The 22,656-nt window shown below is 33.1% G+C and overlaps 2 protein-coding genes across 3 annotated transcripts; both read left to right on the top strand.

The window, feature by feature from the left end:
• Window positions 1–419: 419 nt before the first annotated feature.
• Window positions 420–9,366, top strand: LOC100245820 (ubiquitin receptor RAD23c). Of its 2 annotated transcripts, none has more exons than XM_002282316.4 (12): window positions 420–880; window positions 2,491–2,652; window positions 5,007–5,087; window positions 5,938–6,017; window positions 6,144–6,203; window positions 6,347–6,524; window positions 7,548–7,691; window positions 7,767–7,835; window positions 8,016–8,063; window positions 8,144–8,253; window positions 8,332–8,410; window positions 8,821–9,366. In XM_002282316.4, exons 1-12 carry the CDS (start codon window positions 815–817, stop codon window positions 8,935–8,937), a joined length of 1,194 nt encoding a protein of 397 aa, XP_002282352.1. In that variant the 5' UTR covers window positions 420–814; the 3' UTR covers window positions 8,938–9,366. The 2 variants fall into 2 exon arrangements, with proteins under 2 accessions (XP_002282352.1, XP_010647738.1); XM_010649436.3 differs by having other exon boundaries at window positions 425–880; window positions 6,344–6,524.
• A 3,483-nt stretch (window positions 9,367–12,849) lies between these two features.
• On the top strand, window positions 12,850–16,487 carry LOC100250961 (protein NRT1/ PTR FAMILY 3.1). The gene is made up of 4 exons (XM_010649447.3): window positions 12,850–13,201; window positions 13,289–13,506; window positions 13,852–14,414; window positions 15,436–16,487. Exons 1-4 carry the CDS (start codon window positions 13,126–13,128, stop codon window positions 16,328–16,330), a joined length of 1,752 nt encoding a protein of 583 aa, XP_010647749.1. The 5' UTR covers window positions 12,850–13,125; the 3' UTR covers window positions 16,331–16,487.
• The last annotated feature ends 6,169 nt before the right edge of the window (window positions 16,488–22,656 follow it).

Raw genomic sequence — 22,656 nt, 5'->3', positions numbered from 1 at the left:
TATATTATTATTTGTTTTAATTACTTTCACAATCTTTTGTTACTTCATGACCTTAGTATTTAAAGTAACAATTAATAAATAAATTTCAAGCTAACAACTTAAATATAATTTAATTTAAAATTAATTTAAACCGTTAAGTAATAAATATTAAGTATTACCAAACACCGCTTATATGCATGTCTATATTAAATTTGAGAAAATATATTTTCATTTCACTAGTGTGAACTACCCATTTACTTTCGGAGATTAATTTTTGAGATATTTATCTTATTTTGATTAATTTTCGAGATGTTAAGTTCATTTTAATTAAACTTCTTCCCACACTATGTAAAAGGATTAATCTTTTAAAATTTCAACTTTATCTTATCTTGATCACTCTTGTTTATGAGTGAAGGTCCATTGAAATTGCACCCTAATCAACCAAATTATAAAAGCTCCAATGGGGACCCTGCCTGGATAAACACAGCCCGGAGTCCTTGTCAGATACAAAAATCTAGCCCCTCTTATTTTTCCCTTTTTCTGCCAGTCCAAATCCACACTCTCATCCTCTCTTCCGTGTCCCGTGAAACACGCGCCTCCCTCAGCAACCGCACCCATTGGTAAAACACTTGGCGCGTTTCCTAAAATCTCCACGTAAAGCGCGTGGAACAGATCTCACCGATCTTTCCTTCGGAAGGAGGGTACTCGGGTGCCCATATATAAAAAGACCCGAATTCGGAACTTCTTTTATGTTTTCTCACTTAGATTGCTTTCTTCTGCGCTGAGGGTTTGCTGCCCAATAAATCGAGATTGCACGGACGGAGATCGTGGAAAGATGAAGATTTTCGTCAAGACTTTGAAAGGAACTCACTTCGAAATCCAAGTGAAACCTGAAGATACAGTCTGTTTTTCTCATCGCCCTTCTTTATTTTTCTCTCTGCTAGGGTTTTTGCGATTTTCATTCCCCAATTTTTTATTTTTGATTAGGGGTTATTCATATTTTTGTAGTTCAATTAGGTTTCAGATTGTTTAACTGTCCTTTGATTTACAATTACTCTTTGTGATTTTTTTTTTCTTTTATGGTTGCGATGACGGTACTTGAATTGAATTGCAATGTTTTGTTTTGTGAATTCAACGTAATTGGATGCTATGATTGGGGTTTTGAAGTTTCACTTTTCGCATTTTGTATTGTGATGAAGTGATTTGCCTGTAGTTTGAATGAATTGTCGAAATTGCGATTAGTTAATGTCTCTCATTGCGGACTAGTTTGGATAGAGCAAGTCCTTGGTATTAAAAATTTTGCTTTCAAGGTGAATTATGTGAATTGGAGATTCATTTGTGTTGGTGTTTGATTTAGTAGCAGGAGTACATGAGTTGAACTCCTCAGTTTGATGGGTATTCCCAAATTCCCGCTGATGAAGTTTGAAATACCACATTACTCTGTATTATATCCACTTGTGGTGTTCCGACAGCTGCACTGGATTGCCTCAGATAACATGAGTAATAAGTTTAATATCATATAATTGCTGCGCACAGCAGATTTGTTGGATTACATGATACACGTGACAATGCTTTACAGGTTTCTGGGTAGTGTGCTTTTTAAATAACTGTTTGTCGACAGCTATGTCCAATTACATTGACAATGCACGTAGCTACAACTTTTAAACATCAATATCGGGGTGTTTTCCTTACACTTACAACATATTATCATGATTGGATAAATATTAACTGCTACACATTAATTTTCATGGAATGATTTGTATAGTTTCCATTATATCTATGCATCTTATATGATAATTGTTTTATACTAAGGTTAAGTAATGTGATTTTGTGATTTCTCTAGGAAATGTTCAGCTTTCTAGAACAATAACTTGTCTGTCTTCTAATTTGGACCCGTAAATGGAGTATTAATGTGATAATCTAACTAACAGTGGATAACACCCGGTTTGCATACTTCTTCCACTTTCATCTTGAATGCCTGATTATTCCATCGTGCCCTATAGTTATACTCCTAACGCATCTGCCAGATTTTGTTGCTCATGTGTTTGGTGTTGCTAAATCGGTTAAGTTTCTCTTTCCATATTATTAAATTCAAAATTTATAGCATATGATACTCATTTCTTGCTTGAGGCATGACAGTGACAAATGATCTCTCTCCCATTCTCTGTGATTAAAACTGTGTATTTAAGTTAATTTAGTGGTTATCCTCTTTTAACAAAATGCATTTGCATTTTTTGTCAAACTTGTCGAATACTGTTGCTGAAGTATATGTGTTGATACCAATCATACTGTTACATATGTATTGAAATCTCATGGAGCAAGCAGCCACATTAATCCTTTTCTGTTCCCTTTCTGGTTAGCATAAACATGCATGTTATTCTCAAGGTCATTTCATGCATCCAACAATTTTTTGCCATTCACATTCACAAATATGTAACTGTAGTTTATTTCATGGTGTACCTGGGTTTTGCACATCTTTTATTTATTGAAATTAGTGATTGTTTTATTCAGGTTGCTGATGTGAAGGCAAATATAGAGGCAGTTCAAGGATCAGATGTTTATCCTGCTTCACAACAGATGCTTATCCATCAAGGAAAGGTTCTTAAGGATGGCACAACATTGGATGAAAACAAAGTTGCTGAAAATAGTTTTGTAGTTGTCATGTTATCAAAGGTATACATTGGGTGTGTTGCTTGTATCTTCTTAAGAACCCTTTTTTTCCACCATATTTCTTTAAGTTTTCTTTATTTATTTTGTAAGCACTTCTATATCATTTATTATGAGCATCAGGAGGACTTGAGGGACACGCATGCTTTTAGATAGGGTGTTTTGTTGAACTTGATTCTTGATAGAGACAATAAGCCGTTTCCAGAAAGTTCTTCTATATATCATGAGTAATTTTTTTATGCTTTTATCCATGCTAATTCATATAATTGGTAATATATTTTTTGGGTGATGGTTTTTTAGTTCTGGTGTATTCTTACAGTGCCACATTATTCCCATGTTAAGCTATAATAGTTATAGATGTACACATATTGCTAATGAACTGCACCTTGTGACTTGGTGGTCTGTCTGTTTTTTTTTTTTCCTTAAATTGTTCTAAACAATGAGAAGCTAGTCCTTCTCAAGAAGCCTGACCAAAAGGGGAATGATAAAGACAGCTTTTGACCCCATCCTCCACCCTGAGAACTTTACCCCTTCTGTAATTCTATAGTATGTCTTTCATCTCCAACTTCACATTAGATGGCAAGTGAAGCTAGCTTTATAGCATATTCCCTTTGCTACTACTGAATGAGAGCACATGAATAGTCTCCCTGAACTAAAAGTCAATGATGTCTAAGGCATCAATGTTCAAATGTCCAATACTTAAGTGGTATACTGCTTTGAATACTGCCGTTTTTGTACATTTTGAATACCTTTATGGACAGCTTTCTTGCTTACATCTTAATGGAATCTTTGGAACCAGTGCATTAGCCAGAGGAACAAGAACCATTCTGTTGTATCCCTGTCTGTTATTTGAGCATTATGTTCTCCTCTCTCTGCTTGTCTCTATTCATCATTGTTTTTTCCCTCCCTGTGATGGAAGGAAAAAAAAAAAAATTTGGATTCAGTTTTGTGTAGTAGTGTTTGTGTTAGCCTGTTAAGGTATGTGATTTGAACCAAGTCCATGAGCAGTAGAATTTATCAATTTTCTAAATCAAATTTCAAACAGGTTGGGCACATGGTTTGATCTTTGATCTTTGCATAACTTGATAGTTATTTTGTGTTTTTGGAGGAACAGTGAGTGCTTATTCAATGGGAATGGTTTATTGTGACGACTTATATAGGACATGGTCATACAAAAGGACAGGAGGTGAGGTAAAGCAACCAAATCACATTATATATCATGACACTAAAAGGTTAGCTCTATTTAATTTGGACTGTTGAAAAAATGACTACTAAAACTTATGGGCTGTGCACTGAGAGAGAACTCTTCAATACAAAATTCAATCTCCTGCTCATTTCCTCAGATATCATTATTGTTGCAAATGTCAGTTAAGCCTTGGGAGGTAGATTGAACGAGAAAACTGTAACCTTGATTTCCTTAGGATGATAGATGGTAAATCTAACTAATCAAGCCCGAAGAATTTTTTAATGTAACAACTCATCCTAGTTCTCTTTAATTTTATTTTTCTCCATAAGATTGTTTCCAGATATGGCTTTGGGCCTAAAGGAGTTGAGATTTTTTTTTTAAAATGTGGATGGTCAATAAATGCCTGAACAATTGGTTCCATGCTCTTTTGTGGTTAATTGTAGTCTAGTTGGAATATGTTTGTCAATGCAAAATTGTAAAGAGGAAAGTTGTTTGTTGTCTAAACAGCATTACATTGAATTTGTTTGGCGTGTTAAGGGGGGAAAATAATCCCATTTGCTTCTGAAATTTTTTAATCACACTACAACTTTTGCTAGTGGGCGGTTTGTATACTTTGTGTGTACTTTGCTACGCCTCCTTTTAGGTGCTTCTAATATATGTTTTCTCTTTTGCCTATCAAAAAAGAAATGACACTATGATTGATCTATAGGATTCCAAGTTGTAGTAGCTAGGCTTGAATGACTGGGTGATAAATCATCTCCACATCTTATTGGCACCAAATTAGAAGTATATCACCTTGTAACTTTATGGTAGATACTCTGTATCCTATTCAGTGTAAGTAATCAACGGGGAAAGATTTATTTCTGTTAAATGAAAAAATCAGCTTGTATGATTGCCTTTAAATCTTGCTCTTGGATTATAGTAGATAATAATATATCAGTATAGAATGATGTGTTAAGGTGTTGACAAAAGGTCTAGGCTCCATTCACTTTTATTAGTTTGTGTTTTTATAGTTCTAGTTTGTTGTAGCCGTTCTCATCTGGTTGCTACTCAGCTTCAATTGCAGTTTTTCCAAAATGTTCCAACCATGTTCCCATGTCACCCAGGATGAATCATCCTTGTAACTGTTCTTTTGGTACTAATTATTTATTTTTTATGCTTAAACTATTTTCAGAATAAGAACTCATCTGAAGGTTCAACCGCATCAACTGCACCTGCACCTGCACCTGCACCTGCACCTACACCTATAGTTAAGGTAAGAACTAAGTTATATTTATGTAATATCTGCCATTGTTGTTGTTGTTGCTTGTTTTTCCATATTGTTGTTACTATTTGTATGAAAATGAAGATAATAAAGCAAATTTTTACTGAACAGTCTCTAGTTCTGTACTTAGAACTAAATTTATCATGCTTTGCTGTTTAATGTTTCAAGCTTGCAATATCCACTTTCAACTAGGCATGAATATTTTTCAAGAAAATTTTGTTATAAGAAAGGAAAATATATTACATGCACCAAAACAGATGGGCTTTTTAAATAAACTGTTAGAACATATTTAATCCAACTTAGACCATTTTTCTTTCTACAAGTTCCTGTGTTTTCTTAATTTGTTTATTTGAGTAAAATTCCATTAAGAACTCAAAAGGGTGCTGAACTAGGTATCTGCATTATGGAAGACAACAGCCACCGAAAACAAAAGAGAGACCAAAATAAAAATTACTAGCTAGCCATTTGAAGAATCTGAGCAATAATGAGCTGTAATGCTTTAGTGGCAAAATTGATTCCATGCATCGAAGACTGTCAATTAATTTGGATGAAACAAACTTCATTCATTTTTATTGCAAATTTTGATTGATCAATTCGAAGCCTAATCTCTAGCTAGATGTTAATTGTTAAATTTTTTTTGTTTCTTACGCTCATAGCATAGTTAATTGAAGAATCATGATTTTTTTTATTTTTTTTTTAATTGTTTACTGGCCTACACCATGGGTGTTCTCTGTTTCAAACCTCAGTGATCCAATATACACATCTTTGATTTTTGCTTGGGGGTTGTGTATATTTTCAAGATATCTTATTGATGCATTTGAAAAACCTGTCTCCCCTGTAGGCTCCATCTGCAAGTGCCCCTCCTCCAACTACAACTTCAACATTAACAGCACCTCAAGCTCCTGTAGTAGCCTTGCCACCGTGAGTTTGGCTGTCCATTGCTTATTTTTTTAGCATATGTATTTATTTATGGTTTTTATTGTGTGATATTTCATTTTTGCATAATGAGTAATCTATGTTCCGTTTGCAATTTCCTCCATTTTATAGGCCTGCAACCGTACCTGCCCCTGCTCCAGCTGCAACTCCAGCATCTACAGTCACTGTTGTGTGAGTATTTCTTTTTCCACCTGACATGCAAGCTGCATGTTTGGAGAGCATGCCTGTCACTCTTGGATTGTCTGCTATTTTCCGACTTTGGGGTGCCCACACTGGCTTTATATCCTAAATGTTCAGTAATGTTGTTGAAGCAGATCTGAGACTGATGCCTATGGCCAAGCAGCTTCAAATCTAGTTGCAGGAAACAATTTTGAGGAAGCTATCCAACAAATTCTTGATATGGGGGGAGGGACTTGGGACAGGGACACTGTTGTCCGTGCTCTTCGTGCTGCATATAATAACCCAGAGCGTGCAGTTGAATATCTATATTCTGTAAGTGTGTTTGCTCCAATCTCCACAGTTGATATAAATCAGATATAAGGCATACAATGGTTTTAATTGTAAACTAGGTGGAGAGGGTGGAGAGAAATTTGTATAAAGAAATTCCTAGGAAAAGGTAAACAAAGATACAGGACATTGATTACATTAAGATAATTGAAGGTTGGGATAAGAATATTCTAGTCCAATCAAAGGAGGGAGGGATAAGTTATTTTCCAATCACAATTAAGGGCTGGCATTGAGTTTCAATCCATTGGTATTGTTTATGGTTGAGCTTCTTAGGCCTATCTTGGAATAGGTATCTTGTGCACTGAAAAAATGAGGGTTTGCAGTGTCGAATAGGTATCTGTTTGAGGTTCTTTGCACTGTCAAATAGTTGGCATCATCTTATCTTGGTATGGTGGTTAAGAGACTCCAGTTCTGGGTTGACTGGCCAAGCTTTTGTTAAGAGGGTTGACATATAATTGTGTGATTTTCACTGATACATTCTGCAAGTTTCATGTTCTTGTGTAACTACTTACACAGTATTAACTGATTATTGATGGATGATTAGTTGGTTATGAATTTGAAGATTGTTCTAATGGGTTACAAATGTTTTGCTTATTTTTTTCTTTAATTTCTTGTTTTTTACTCCCATTGCATGAAAGGTTATAAATTTTTGGAATAATATGCTGAAATGGATTATATTGAATTTCTTATTTTGTGGAACTAGTGAGAAATAAATGAATATCTTTTGTAGTTTTGCTGATTGTCATTTGGGTGTTGTCCATATTTTTGTTCTTCATTCCCCATGAATAAGTGCAAAATAATGAACTCATTTATAGGTTAATTGTTCTTACAAAATGAAATACAGTCACTATGTGTGGCAAACATTCACACATACAGAGAGGGGTGAGGACAACTAATTGTTTACTGTGGTGCATGTAACTTCTTTTACCTCCTACAAAGATAAATTGGGGTTGGCTACCAATTTTTCTGTTGGTATCATTTACAACATAAATTTCCATTATATTAAAGGGTATCCCTGAGCAAGCTGAAGTTCCACCTGTGGCTCGTGCCCCTGCCAGTGGGCAAGCTGCAAATCCTCCAGCCCAATCTCAGCAACCAGTACCTGCTCCTTCAAGTGGGCCCAATGCAAATCCATTAGATCTTTTCCCCCAGGTAGTTAACCTATAGTCATTGTTATTTAACTTCATCTGAGATTCTTTTGAGTTTACTTAAATTTTTTGGAAACAGGGCATTCCCAATGTGGGTTCAAATCCTGCTGGTGCAGGGACCTTGGATTTTCTTCGCAACAGCCAACAAGTACACTCTCTCTTCCCCCTCCTCTCTCTCTCTCTCTCTCTCTCTCACACACACACACACACACACACACATATGTATAACATATGCTTGTTGACTGAAAAGAAAAGCCTCTCTTTCTCACACTCACCCATGCATGGACGTACATCTTATGAGACTCGTGTTATTTTTTTTTTTTTTCAGTTCCAAGCTTTGCGAGCTATGGTGCAAGCTAATCCACAAATCTTGCAGGTTGCTTTTTTAATTTTTTTTTTTTTTTGTAAGGTTATTCTCTTTTTCATAAGGGGCCTCTAACATTCTTATGTTTACAGCCTATGCTTCAAGAGCTTGGAAAACAAAATCCTCAGCTAATGAGGCTTATTCAAGAACATCAGGCTGATTTCCTTCGCCTTATCAATGAACCTGTAGAAGGGGGAGAGGGGTGAGTTATGGGTTCTTATTGGTTGAATACTTGAAATAATGGTTGTCTATCATGCTAATTCTTAACAAATTTTTTCAGGAACATACTAGGGCAGCTTGCTGCAGCAATGCCACAGGCAGTGACAGTGACGCCGGAGGAACGGGAAGCCATAGCTCGTGTAAGTTGTCTCTTCCTTCAATTTCACTTCGAATAGGTATAATAGTCATTTTGTTGTGTAGCTCTTTGAGGTGAATCTGCTAGTTTCCTATCTAATAATTGACATCAGAATTGGGTTATCCTGACAACTAGTTACATCTCAGTTGTGTGGATGATAGTCTCGTGACCTGTGGTGATATATTGAGTTTTTCTTCTATCATATGAAGTATGAGCTTGGATCAGACATGTGATAGATTTGGGTTGTTTTAACAGTTGTGACACTGGTCTTATGGTGAAGATTTTATTGGATCGTTGCAATCATAAATTTGTTACTATTCTTATTTTTGTTTTTTGATACAATTGAAAATTTTGTTCCACAGTATATTTTTGAACATTTTTGTTTGGGTTTTAATAATTTTATTTATTTTCCAGCTTGAAGCAATGGGTTTTGACCGTGCCCTGGTGTTGGAGGTGTTCTTTGCCTGCAACAAGAATGAGGAGCTGGCTGCCAACTATCTTTTAGACCACATGCATGAGTTCGAGGATTGAGAGATTAAAGATGGTCCCCTTTTAGTTAACCAGAAGAAATCCTCCATCCCCCTAGAACCACCACCTGAAAAGAAAGCTCTTTTTCCTTATCAAATATTTTCTTTGCTTCTCTTTGTTATTTTCTCCCTTCTCAATTTCATCACCGATCCTCAGTTTGGAGTTTAAAAATGTGGACTGTCTGGAGTAGGGAAGGCACAGCAAGTTCATACTTTCTTCCTGCTTCAAGACCTGTGCTCAGTTTCACCCCTTTAGGATCTATTACAATATTCTATACATAGTTTTCTTAAACTATTTTAATTTGTGTATACTCTTCTACACCTTCGTCGATTTGCAGGGACATACCTTTGGTGGTCTGTGACTTTGTTCACATATAAGATGTATTGAAATTATCATCTAATCATGAAGAGAAATGGACGTTTGAAGGGGCTATTTCGATGTTAATATTTAGGTATGCTGAGAATCGGTTGGTAATTGGTAGATGAATCTGATTTGAAATTTTACAGTGCTCGTTGGAACAGGTACAGCATGAAAAATCAAAATAAAAAATTGGTACCGTGCATCTATTCTCCTATTACAATTAGAATTAACACCCAATTTCTTCTTTTTACAAGCAAAAGGGGAAAAATACCCCTAATATAAAGCTCAGTCATCTTTCAATCTACTAAATTTGGCGTCATGAAATGACTAGCTCTGTGGGAGCGACCGTCCAGATTTCCATTTAACATAAAAAGCTCATCCAACCTCCACGCCTCAAGATCACAAATCTGGAAAGATCGTGCATTTTTGGCACCGATGAAGTGATCCGACTGTAGTAGTACGACGCCTACCATTAGTTGGCATATCCATTCAAGCTGTTCCACGAATTCACAACGGTTGTTTTCATCGTCAATCATCTAATTGACACACCATGGAATTATCGAGGGCATGACGTGCAGAAAGACAAATTCCCAACTGCAGTTTTTTCAAAGGCGTGCGCGACTCAGAATGAAAATAACTTTGGGGCCCTCCACCCCCTCCATAGTAAGTAGCAGGTACTAAGCCTAGAGTCATTAAACCTCAATAATTGAAGAGATGGTCATAGTCCTTGGGCTGATGCTCATCATCACATCACAATCCCACTGGGTTTCTCTTGGGCCCCACCTTACCGCCCCACCCCACTCCACTTGCATTCTCCATCCCAACACCAGCAGAAAGCATACGTCAGGGGTCTCTTTGGCTGACCAGAAAGTGGACTCGATTCACCCCTCGCTATAGGTAGAGAAACGGAAACAAAAAGTAAAAAAATAGAAAAATAAATAAATAAACAGAAAAAAAAATGGATTACACATATAAATATGAGAATGGAAAGTGGATTGGAAAAAAAAAAGGGGATCTTTGACCTAGATTACGGTAGTTGAAAAAAATAATTTTAAATTTTTCGTAGTTTTGGATGGGTAGAAAAAAGAAAAATACATATACTTTTAAAATTATCTTTTCAGAATGATGATTTATTTTCTTTAAAAAAGAAAATATCAAAAAAATCTTCTGGCTAAAATCCCTTTTTGAAAGGACGACTTCCTAAATAAAATAAGAGGGAAAATTTATCTTAAAAAAAAGTAAAAAATCGTCTTTGAAGATATGATTTTGTTATAATATAAAATAATTGTAAAAAGTAAAAAATCTTCTTTTGAAGATTTATTTAAAAAAAAAAATCAGAAAAAGGTGGGAAATCGATTTAAAAACCAAAATTAAAAAGTAAGAATCTAAAAAAAGGTGAGAATTTAAAAAAAAAAATGTAAAAAGTGAGAAAACCTCTCTTGATGAAAGATTTCTCAAAAAAAAGAAAAACTCAAAACCAAAAAGTGAGAATCTAAAAAAAGTGAGAAATTTTCTCCAAATAGAAAAGAAAAGAAAAAAAAAAAAGTGGGAAATCAATTTTCACTTCAAAAATCATATGATTATTTAATAAATTAATAATAAATTTGTTTTTTGTAAACATTTTAACATAAATTTGATAATAGTTTTTTCTTTTTAATTCCAAAATGAAAAAAAAACAAAAAATAATAGATAAATATTATTTATCTTATAAATAAAAAAATATCAAATTAAATAAATTTTACTAATTATAATTAATTGAATTAATTAAAGAAAAATTTGAAGGTTAAGAAAAAAATATTTTTAATTCAATATCTAATTTAATATAAAAATTTTAAATATGAAATGTTCAACATAATTTATATTTTACAAATATTATTGTTGATAAATATTTTAATAATTATAATTAAGACGATTTTTCATATTTTGATTTTATTTATTTATTTTTTATAAAATTATATTTTTAAAAGATGATTTCTCACTTTTTTTAAAAGGCGATTTTTTTTATATATATAACAAAAAAATATATTTCTCTTTTTTATTTGATCACTATGATAGATTTGAAATTATTAATTTAGGAATTATTTTTTTAAATTACCATAAACTTGTAATAAGAAATCCTGGAAAAAAAGAAAAAAGAAAAAAAGGAGGGGACGTGGAATGGCCATCCACCGCCTACCCCAAATTGGGAAACATGGATAACCATAAAGAGTAGAAAGCTGACGAACAGATTTCCTTATGCCCCTTAAAAACTGCGTCATCTCTGGCGTCAGTAGCATCGGCATTCAGGTTCACGGGGTGCGCATTGCACTTCCCTCTTCCATGCTTATGCACTTTTATTGGCTGTCATTTTCAATTGTTTTAATCCTCTTTCCTTTAACATAAACTGAAAGTAACGTTGATTTTTCTTGTAACAGTAGATCAATTAGCAATTTAGCATCAAGTTATACCAACATTTGGCAAGTCCAAACCTGTTGTCTCATTTATTACCTACTCTACCTGTATGGTAGTTGCTTAAGTAAGATTTTGGTCTACCTTTTCAAATTCGGTCTCCCCTTAGTTGTTTCCCCTTAAAGATTTTGGATTTTGATCGACATAATACATGGTCAAAAATTCAAATGCATTGGAGGAAGGAAAAAAAAAAAAAAAAAAACTCCCTCCGTTATTGATCAGCTGACCCACTGGTAGCTTTAATAATCAGGTTCATATATATGGTTTCAAGTAAGTTGTTGTGAATGATTCAGCTGAAGTAACACGGAATAGAAACACAACCACTTGATGGTATCTTTGATTTAATCGCCAGAATCAGGCCAAGCAAATGACTGTACATACCATCATTGCGAGCACTGAATGACTCTATCAAATATAATCTTTAATCCTTATCAACGACCCACAAGTGAATATCTGACAAACTTCAATTTCATCACGCTAGCTGTCTCTTTGCAGACATTTTACAGCGGGGGAACTCTTGTCACACTGAAATGTAGTATTATTATTTGATGGAATGATGTAAGTTCTTTTCCCCAGCATGTGGGTATTCAAAGGGGTATTCAATGCCGCGTGAGTTGCAACTTGGAACTTGGAAGAATCCCATAGCCCAGATGATTGAAGGCCAAGTGCTCTCTGACTCATGGCGCTGGGAGTAATCAAGAAGCAAAAGGGAAAATTCTATGGTACTGAATTGAAAGCTTATAGTGGGAAACCTTTTCGTTTTGATTTGCTTTTGAGGTCCGCTTTCCAGAAGATTTAGTAGTTGTAAATTTGTAATGTGAATGGAATGTGACGTAAATGGCGTCTAAGAAAGAGCAAACGTACAAGCTGGACCATTTTGCAAGGGTGGTCCATTTATATAACATCACAGTAATTACTAGTCCCCATAGAAGGCTAATTTATGCGTTATGTAACCTTTTTGTCACCTTAGACGGGCCTCTCGCATCGCATCCTCCGATATTGCTTTTGTTTTATATGATATTTTCGAAGAATTTATGTGGAAGAGTCCAATCCACCTCCCTTGGCTTTCAATAAAACTGGATCACATAGCAGCAACACAATTATACAAGCCAGGATAAAGTGAAAACAACAAAACGTCGCTGTCCTTACTTCTTACCTGTCGCCTTGCTTTTACTTATTTCGATATTTTTTTCCCTCAAAACAAAATCTTCTCTACTTTATCAAACACTGAAAACCCCGTACGGCTATATCTGTGGCCATGGATTTAGCGGTGAAGGTTTCCATAAAATTTACAGGCATTGGTAACCATGTAAAAACCTTGATGCAACTGGTCTATAAATTGCGGGTTTGGGGGCTCCCAGCCATTTCAAGAGTCAGAACAAGATGGGAGGTATGGAGAAGAAAGGCAGTCATGGGGGAAGGACTAAGGGTGGATTGATAACAATGCCCTTCATCTTTGGTAAGCTTTCATGCTGTAGCCTGATCAAAGTAATCAAACTTTTCCTTTTCATTTTTGTTTTATTACGATGGTTTTTCTTGCATGTAGCAAATGAGGCCTGTGAGAAGTTGGCCGTGGTGGGTTTCAGTGCAAATATGATCACCTACTTGACACAGCAGCTGCATCTGCCGTTAACTAAAGCTGCAAACACCATCACCAACTTTAGCGGGACTGCAAGCTTGACGCCGTTGCTCGGAGCTTTCATCTCCGATGCATACGCCGGCCGGTTCTGGACTATTACAGTGGCTTCCATCTTATGGCAAATGGTCAAGAAATTCTTCTCTCTTTCTCCCATGAAATATTGAGTTGCTAGCTACATACAATTGCTTACCTCACGGGACAACCTTAACTAGTTTCCTTCAAGATTACCAGAAATCTATGAACTCTTTTTTTCACAACCTGACAAATAAATATAATAGTATGATGCAATACTGGTGGTTCACATTCAACTATTTATAGATAACGTTAAGAACAAGAGATTCTCTTTGGAGGTAATGTCAAAATCAACAGCTCAGAATTTGTTATTAAACTGCAAATTGATCTATGTTCCATTTAAATATATATACATGAATATTTGTTGATACTGTATATTTAATGGTGCATGTGATCAGGGGATGACAAGCTTAACACTCTCAGCAGTGCTTCCACAACTGAGGCCACCTCCATGTAAGGGTGAACATCAAGTCTGCCAAGAGGCTGATGGTGGGCAATTGGCAATCCTCTACGGTTCTCTGCTGCTGACAGCTTTAGGGGCTGGAGGGATTCGACCCTGCGTGGTGGCATTCGGTGCCGACCAGTTTGATGAGACCGATCCAAAGGAGAAGACAAAGACATGGAACTTTTTTAATTGGTACTATTTTGTGATGGGGGCATCCATACTTGTGGCTGTGACTGTGCTTGTTTACATTCAAGATAATGTTGGATGGGGGTGGGGACTTGGAATCCCAACCACGGCCATGTTTCTTTCAATTATTACCTTTGTTGTGGGGTATCCGCTTTACAGGAATCTGGATCCTGTTGGGAGTCCATTTACTCGCTTGTTACAAGTGTGTGTGGCTGCTTCCAAGAAGAGAAATCTACGTATGGTTTCTGATCCAAATTTACTCTATGAGAACGACGAACTTGATGCCTCCATTTCTGCAGCTGGGAAGCTTCTTCATACTAATGAATTGAAGTAAGTCTCTATCTCTCATGCACATCTTTTATGTAGTGTGTAGCTAGAGAATTGAAGTTATTCTATAATAAAAATCATGATAAACTTTGGCAGTATGAGAAAAAAGTATTCAATAATTCCAAGCTTTAATAAATTATTGTAGATAGAGATGGCCAGCCCATATAAAATTATTTTGACAATATGTTAGGCTATCCACGAGGAGTGTTCCTAGCCAAGATTCTACCTAACAGAACTGTTCTTCAAGAACAATATAATACTGCAATCCTGCAATTATTAGGAATCAAATCGACCGGCCAACCTTGAAATGTAAATCCTCATTAGAAACTTTTCCTTATTTTCCTCCAAAAAGGCTTAGCCAAAGGAAGAGTCAACCTACTTCTCAATAATGTTTTGATCACAATATTATCGTATTCAACATTGGAAGACCATTGATGAGTTAATCATGTGCCCATAAAAATGTGTTGGGGCACGAGGACCACCAACTTGATGATGTTGCGACCCGGCCACCACATACTTTGTCTATGATCGTGTATATATATATAAAGCTTTTGAGTAAACAACAAAAGCTTGCGCGTCAGTATAGTCCTCTTACCCTGTCATTTCCGCATCATTCCATCAGGGCCCGGTCAGGCTTTTGAGTTTCCAACAGCTTTTGGCAGTGAACCTCCTCCTTTATGTATATGATATTTATTTTACTTAGTTATTTGTTTTGTTTATATTTTTCTTGAGTTTTTCTTTCAACAGTTACCAGATTGAAAAAGAAGCCGCCACATGATGGAATGGGCAAAATTCATGGGTTTTTTTTGGCACTATATTGACCTTTCCCTCCTGTGAATAATACTAACAACCGTTACGAAAAGAAACGTGCAGATCATACCTGATGTTTAATTTGTTTGTTTGATGTGAAAAAGTAAGAAAAATATATGATAGTGAGTGCTTAAGGCAAAATAATGATGTCCAAAAATACATGTTACTTAACTAGAAGATCCCCACTAATGTATCTATTGTGAAATTAATGCAGATTTCTTGACAAGGCGGCCATTGTGACCGAAGAAGATGACATCAAATCTTCGCAAGCACCAAATCTGTGGAGATTGAATACCGTTCACAGAGTTGAAGAACTAAAATCTGTGATCCGAATGGGGCCTATATGGGCATCCGGAATCCTCCTCATCACAGCCTATGCTCAACAGGGCACTTTCTCCCTCCAACAAGCCCGTACCATGGACAGACGCCTCATAAATTCCTTCCAAATTCCTCCTGGCTCCATGACTGTCTTCTCCATGTCCTCCATGCTCATAACAATTGCACTCTACGACCGGTTACTCATTCGTGTAGCCCGCCGGTTCACCGGCCTTGACCGGGGCATCACCTTCCTGCAGAGGATGTGGATTGGGTTCGTAATCTCTATCGTAGCCACTCTAGTCGCCGGGTTCGTGGAAGTGAAGCGGAAACAGGCAGCCTCGGCTTATGGGCTCGTCAATAGCCCTAAGTCCACCATCCCCATTTCGGTTCTCTGGCTGGTGCCGCAGTATAGCCTTCATGGGATTGCGGAAGCTTTCATGTCCATAGGACACCTTGAGTTTTTCTATGACCAAGCACCAGAAAGCATGAAGAGCACAGGCAGTGCATTGTTTTGGACGGCGATCGCGTTTGGGAATTTTGTCAGCACATTTCTTGTTTCTCTGGTGCACAAGTACAGTGCTGGCCCGGACGGATCAAATTGGCTTCCGGATGATAATTTGAATAAGGGGAAGTTGGAGAAGTTTTACTGGCTGCTCACATTGCTGCAAGTTGTGAATCTCATCTATTACTCATTCTGCGCCAAATTCTACACGTTCAAGCCCATCCAAATCCGTATGAAAGAAGTTGACACATCTGAAGAAGATGGAATACAGCTCACGAGTAGGGTTTAGTTGCATTTTAACCATACTGCTCCTCTTTCTCTAGGGATGTTGTAGCTGACTTCTTCACTAGTAGTAGTCAAACTAGTCGCCACTGAACGGAACAGTGCGAAGGTTGTGTACAGTAGGCATGTGAAATAATTAATAAAATGAAGCCTTTTTAGTATCACCCTGCAGTACAACCCATCTCTCACATATTTACTTCAGGCCACATGTTTTTTGTTTTGTTTTGTTTTCTCATCTCTGTAGCATATTCCAAAAATATTGACAAGGAGGGATAGCAGCCTTTTGTCTTATAGTATTTGGCCGAACGAGAGGTGCTAGAAGTTGAGAATTGCAGCCTCCTTGCATGTGAACTTAGTTCTACGGTTCTACCACATGGGGCTTTTTAACTTTTACACTAGTTTAAAAAAATTCGTAATTACAAAACTATTGATAAATTTATGACTATTTTTGTCATGTTGAAAGGTATCTTTTGAGAATACACCTTCTATATTTTTTTATATATAAATTATAAATATTAAATAAAAATTAAATTTACACTAAAAATATCTCTTAAAAAAATATTTTTTTTATAATTTCATAAAATTGAATTTATATTAAAATTATTTCTTTAAAAGATACTTTTCCACATATTTTTTAGTAGTCTCTACATTAAAAAAATTAAATTTATATTAAATGTATCTTTTTGAGAGACTTTTTCACAATACCACAAAATTGAATTTACAATAAAGATGCCTCTTGAAATACATTTTTCAAAATTTTCATATCAACTATACAATGAAAAAAATAAATTGAATTTACATTGAAAATGTTTCCATAATTTTATAAAATTGAATTTATATTAAATATGTTTTTTGAAGAAATATCTTCCACAATTTTTATATTAGGCACTAAAAAAAAATTGAATTTATACTAAAGGTGTATTTTGAAGAGACATCTTTAGTATAAATTCATTTTTTTTAATGGATAATTGATATAAAAATTGTAGAAGGTATCTCTTGAATAGACATTTTTAGTATAAATTTAATTTTATGGAATTATGGAAGATATTTCTTGATTTGAAAAGACATTTTTAGTATAAGTTCAATTTTTACTGTATGACTTATATGGAAATTATGAAAAGTATTTTTTGAGGAGACGCCTTTCAATGTGACAAAAAGTATCGTAAATTTATAAATATTTTTCAATGTATTGCATTTTAAAAAATTATTTTTAAATTCACCGTGCTTTTATAAAAAAGAAGAAGAAAAAACTCTTACCATAAGCAAAAGGTATTTGTGTTTTTCTTGCTTCTTGTCAAATAAAATATAAGTTTTAGGTTTTTTTTTTTTTTTAAATTTAACTTGAAATTATATTTTGAAAATACTTGTTATATAAAAATGAAAAAAAAATGTAATTTTAAAATGTGGTCTATTGAGTTTGTACTAAGTGATTTTTTTGAATTTGTATTAAAAATGTAGTTTTTAAATTTGGTTTCAAGTTAATTTTCCATTAAACAATTCAAAAGATAATTATGTGACCAAACTAGATATTAAATTTATGTTGGTAATTAAACTCTTGAATTTTAGTGGTACATTTTGGAGTGATGAAAGGAAAACGGGTCATCTCAAAATATTATTCTTATGAATAAAACTTTTCAATGGAAAAACATTTAAAAAAAAAAACAAAACAAAAAAAGAAGCTAATAATCACGAAATAATATTTTTGTGTACAAAAAAGGAGACCATCCAATAATGAACTTAAAATGTTGTTAGTTATGATTTGTTTTAGAAATATTGTAGATTGTTGTTGAAAAATTCACGACAACAAAATAATTTAATGTTTTTTTTTGTCAAATTTAATTAGTGAGTGTTATGTTTTTGTTACGGCTCAAACGTAGGAAATGAAGACGAAAGATGAATGGGATGACGTGAAACTAGTGTGACGAGAGCTTTGACTCAAAATTGTATATTGAAAAAAAAAATCCATAAAATAAATTTATTTTTAAAATAATATTCAATCTAGTGTTTCTATACCACATAAGTTATCATATCATAAAATCGTAGTAGATATTTACAATTTTATTTTTCTAAAATTATTAGAAACCATAGTCACCAACTACGATATGTTTTGAATTCTTTTAAAAACCGTAGTTACCAATTGCAACTTTAACTTTAATTAATTAATTATATATATATATATATATATATATATATATATATAATTTAACTTTAATTTTTTTTAAATAAAATATTATATTATTTTGATTTTAAATAAATTTATCTCATTATTTAAAAAATAATAATATATGAATATAAAAATATTTTTAAAATTTTATTAAAACAATTGACATTATATTTAATATAAATATAATTAGTTAATTAAAATTAAATATAAATAATATATAATAAATTATATTTATTTAAAACAAATAATATAAATTATTATATTAATTATCCAGGACAAACAACAGTTCATGCACACAATAATTAATTATGTCTAATGAATTCCAAGAATAAAAACTGAAATAATTACCGTCTAATTCTTTCTAATCTGTTACAGAAATTTAAAATAAAAACAGAGATATTTGAATCTGAAGATATTGTTTATTGAAAATATACCTTGATTATAGAGAGTTGTTGAATACAAGTTTGTTTGACAGTAGAGGAATGACTCAAAGTGATGAATACAAATGACTAGATTTTTTAAAGAGGAAATTACAAAAGAGAGAAATTTTTAGAACATTCTTGAACTCTTTTTCACTTTCCCAAGCTCTCCAACTCTGCCTGATGAAGAAAGTTGAAGCTCTATTTATAGGCGAAAATTCGGACTTGAAACGAAGTTTTGAGTCTTCAATTTTGAGAAATTTTGAATCCACTTCCACGTGTATGAAGCATGAATGAAGTCTACATAAGGTAAATTTTATTTTCCTTGTCTTCTTCCTTTCTTTTTCCATCACGTTCCTTTTGAGTCATGGTGAAAGACAAAAAAAAACACTATTCATCATTTTTTTAAACATGGCTCTGATACCATTTGCACGTATGACATACCATAGTTCATGCACATAATAATTAATTTTGTCTAATGAACTCCAGACACAAATAATTACTGTCTAATTCTTTCTAATTTATTACAGAAATTTAAACATAAAAACACAAATATTTGAATCTGAAAATATTATTTATTGAAAATATACCTTGATTACAGAGAGTTATTGAATACAAGCTTGTTGACAGTAGAAGGATGACTCAAAAAGAGAGAAATTTTTAGAACACTCTTGAACTATTTTTCCCTTTCCCAAGCTCTCCAACTCTACCCTATGAAGAAAATTGAAGCTCTATTTATAGGTGAGAATTTGGACTTGTAACGAAGTTTTGAGTCTTCAATTTTGAGAATTTTTGAATCCACTTCCATGTGTATGGAGCATGAATGAAGTCTGCATATAAATAATATGTAATAAATTATATTTATTTAAAACAAATAATATAAATTATTATATTAATTAATAATTTTGTATATATTGTATATAAGTGGTATATAATTACATATATATATATATATGTGATATTATATACCACTTATATATAGTTGTGGACCCCGTATTTCGACTCATGCATTTTCCACTCGAAGGCGAGCTCGATTTTGATTTTGAAAAATGATTTTATTGATTAAGAAAAATTGATTTGGAGTCGTTACTTATTTTTGTTTTATTTTTAAAAGGTAACAAAATAAGAAAGAAAACCCTAAGTGCGACTCCTTATTTTTGAAAATGTGATCTACGAAAAACCGGATCAGGCTCAAGGATCAGGTTGCTTATCGGGAAGGTACGATAAAGACCGTAGCACCCCTCTAAGTTCTTAAAGTCGGGTCTCTACTAATAAAATGAAGCTGATATGGCAATCAATAAAAAAATCAATGGATACTCAAATCAATTAGGCGCATATGGGAATCAAAGCATGCAATAGAGAGTGACCAGAATAGGTGCGGATGCGTACCTGGGCCACGAACGAACAATGCGCTATCATAGAAATGGAGTCAGTGCACAATATAGAGTACGAAACATATCACATGCATCACTAAGTAGGGATTAAAATTGTTCAAAGGAAAACTGGATTTTTGAAATTCATTCGAGAGTCGGAATCTTAGCGATTATTTGAAAATTGGAGTTTTGGAGATTATTTGAAAATTGGATTCTTAGGAATTAAATGTAAGAATGAGAATTTTAGAAATTAAATTTGAAAGAAAATTGGGATTTTTAAGAAAAATTGAGTTCACAAAAATTGGGACTTTGGGAGTTGAATTTTGAAAGGGATCAGAGTGGTAAGTTATTTGAGAAGTAGAAATTATAAAAGTTGATTTATAAAAATTGGAAATCTTGAAAATCATTTGAAGGCGGACGTTTTAGAAACGAATGAATAAAATGATAATAATAAGTGATAACAATAAGTGAGTAACCGGATAAATACGATAATTGGAATATTGAGAAGTGAAAATTAAAAATTAAGTTCGAAAATAGGACGAAATTTTAGATAGCTAAATTTAGAAATTGGAATTTTTAAAGAATTAAACTTTAATGGTTGAGATCTTTAAGGGGAATAAATAGGTAAGTATGGAATAATGTTGCTAATTAACGGGAGCAACATTTTTAAACGAATAGAAAATGAATAGTGGAATTTTTAAAATTGAAAATCAAATTAGGACGTTGGATTTTTTAAGAACTGGACTTTAAATAAATAGATAAGTGGGGGGATAATAATTCTAATTGATGAAAATAAGATATAGATGAATAGTGTAATTTTGAGGATTGAGAAATTAAACTAAGACATAGGATTTTTGAAGGATTAGACTTTGGAATACTAGATAAATATGGGATAATGATTCTAATTGATGAAAATAAGATTTAAACGGATTATTAAAAGATTAAATTGAGGCATGAGATTTTTGATAGATTATACTAGATAAATATGGGATGATGATTCTATTTAAGGAAAATAAGATTTATACGAATATTTGAAAGATTGAATTAAGGCAGGGGATTTTTGGAGGATTAGACTTTAAATAACTAAGTAAGTATGGGATTACAATTCCAATTGATGAAAGTAAGATCTAAACGTGTCGTTGAAAAATTAATTTAAGATATTGGATTTTTGAAGGATTTAGACTTTAAATAACTAGATATATATGGGATAATGATTCTATTTGATGAAAATAAGATTTAAACGAACTATTGAAAAATTAAATCTGAGACACGGGATTTTTGAAGGATTTAGACTTTAAATAACTAGGTAAGTATGAGATTATAATTATAATTAATGAAAATAAGATATAGATGAATTGTAGAATTAAATAAGATATAGATGAATTGTAGAATTTTTAGGATTGAGAAATTAAATTAAAACATGGAATTTTTGAATGATTAGACTTTAAATAACTAAATGAATATGAGATACTAATTCTAATTAAAGAAAATAACATTTAGACAAATAGTAGAATTTTAGGATTGAAAATTAAATTATGACATTGGATCTTTTTAAAGGATTGGATTTTGGATAAATAAACTAATATAGGATGATAATACTAATTAATGAAAATAATCATTTAAACCGAATAAAAAGAATAGTGGAATTTTTAGGGGTTTGAAAATTAAGTTAGGACATCGGGCTTCTGAAGGATTGGGTTTTAAATTAGTAAACTTGTATAGGATGATAATACTAATCAACGAAAATAACATTTAAACGGAATAAAAATAATAGTGGAATTTTTAGGGGTTTGAAAATTAAGTTAGGACATCGGATTTTAAATTAGTAAACTCGTATAGGATGAAAAAATTGAAGAATTAAATCAAAACACATGATTTCTTTGAAAGCTTTAGACTTTAGATAGCTGGATAACATATGATAATAATTCTTAATTGATGAAAATGAGATTTAAACGGATTATTGAAAGATTAGATTAGGATATGGGATTTTTCAAAGATTATAATTTAACTTTGATGAATGAGATTTTTAAAAGATGACAAATAGATACATGCGAAATGATAATAATAATAATTGACAAACATAATATTTAAACGGACGAATTTGAATAGTATAAATTTCGAGATTGAAAATTAAATTTGGGATGTTGGATTTTTGAAGAATTAGAATTAGGCTTTAACGAATGAAATTTTAAAAGACGATAAATAGATACATACGAAATAATAATTAACAATCATAATGTTTAAGCTAGTGAAATTGAATAGTATAAATTTCAAGATAAAAATATAATTAACAATAATAATTTGTCTTTTAATTGCCTTTAAGTTTGAGCTAACCAATTTAAAAAAAAAAGAAAAAAAAGTAAAATGAAAATGCATG

This window comes from Vitis vinifera, chromosome 1 (assembly GCF_030704535.1).
Source record: "Vitis vinifera cultivar Pinot Noir 40024 chromosome 1, ASM3070453v1".
NCBI classification, from domain to species: Eukaryota; Viridiplantae; Streptophyta; class Magnoliopsida; order Vitales; family Vitaceae; genus Vitis; species Vitis vinifera.
This window is presented reverse-complemented; position numbering and strand designations above follow the sequence as displayed.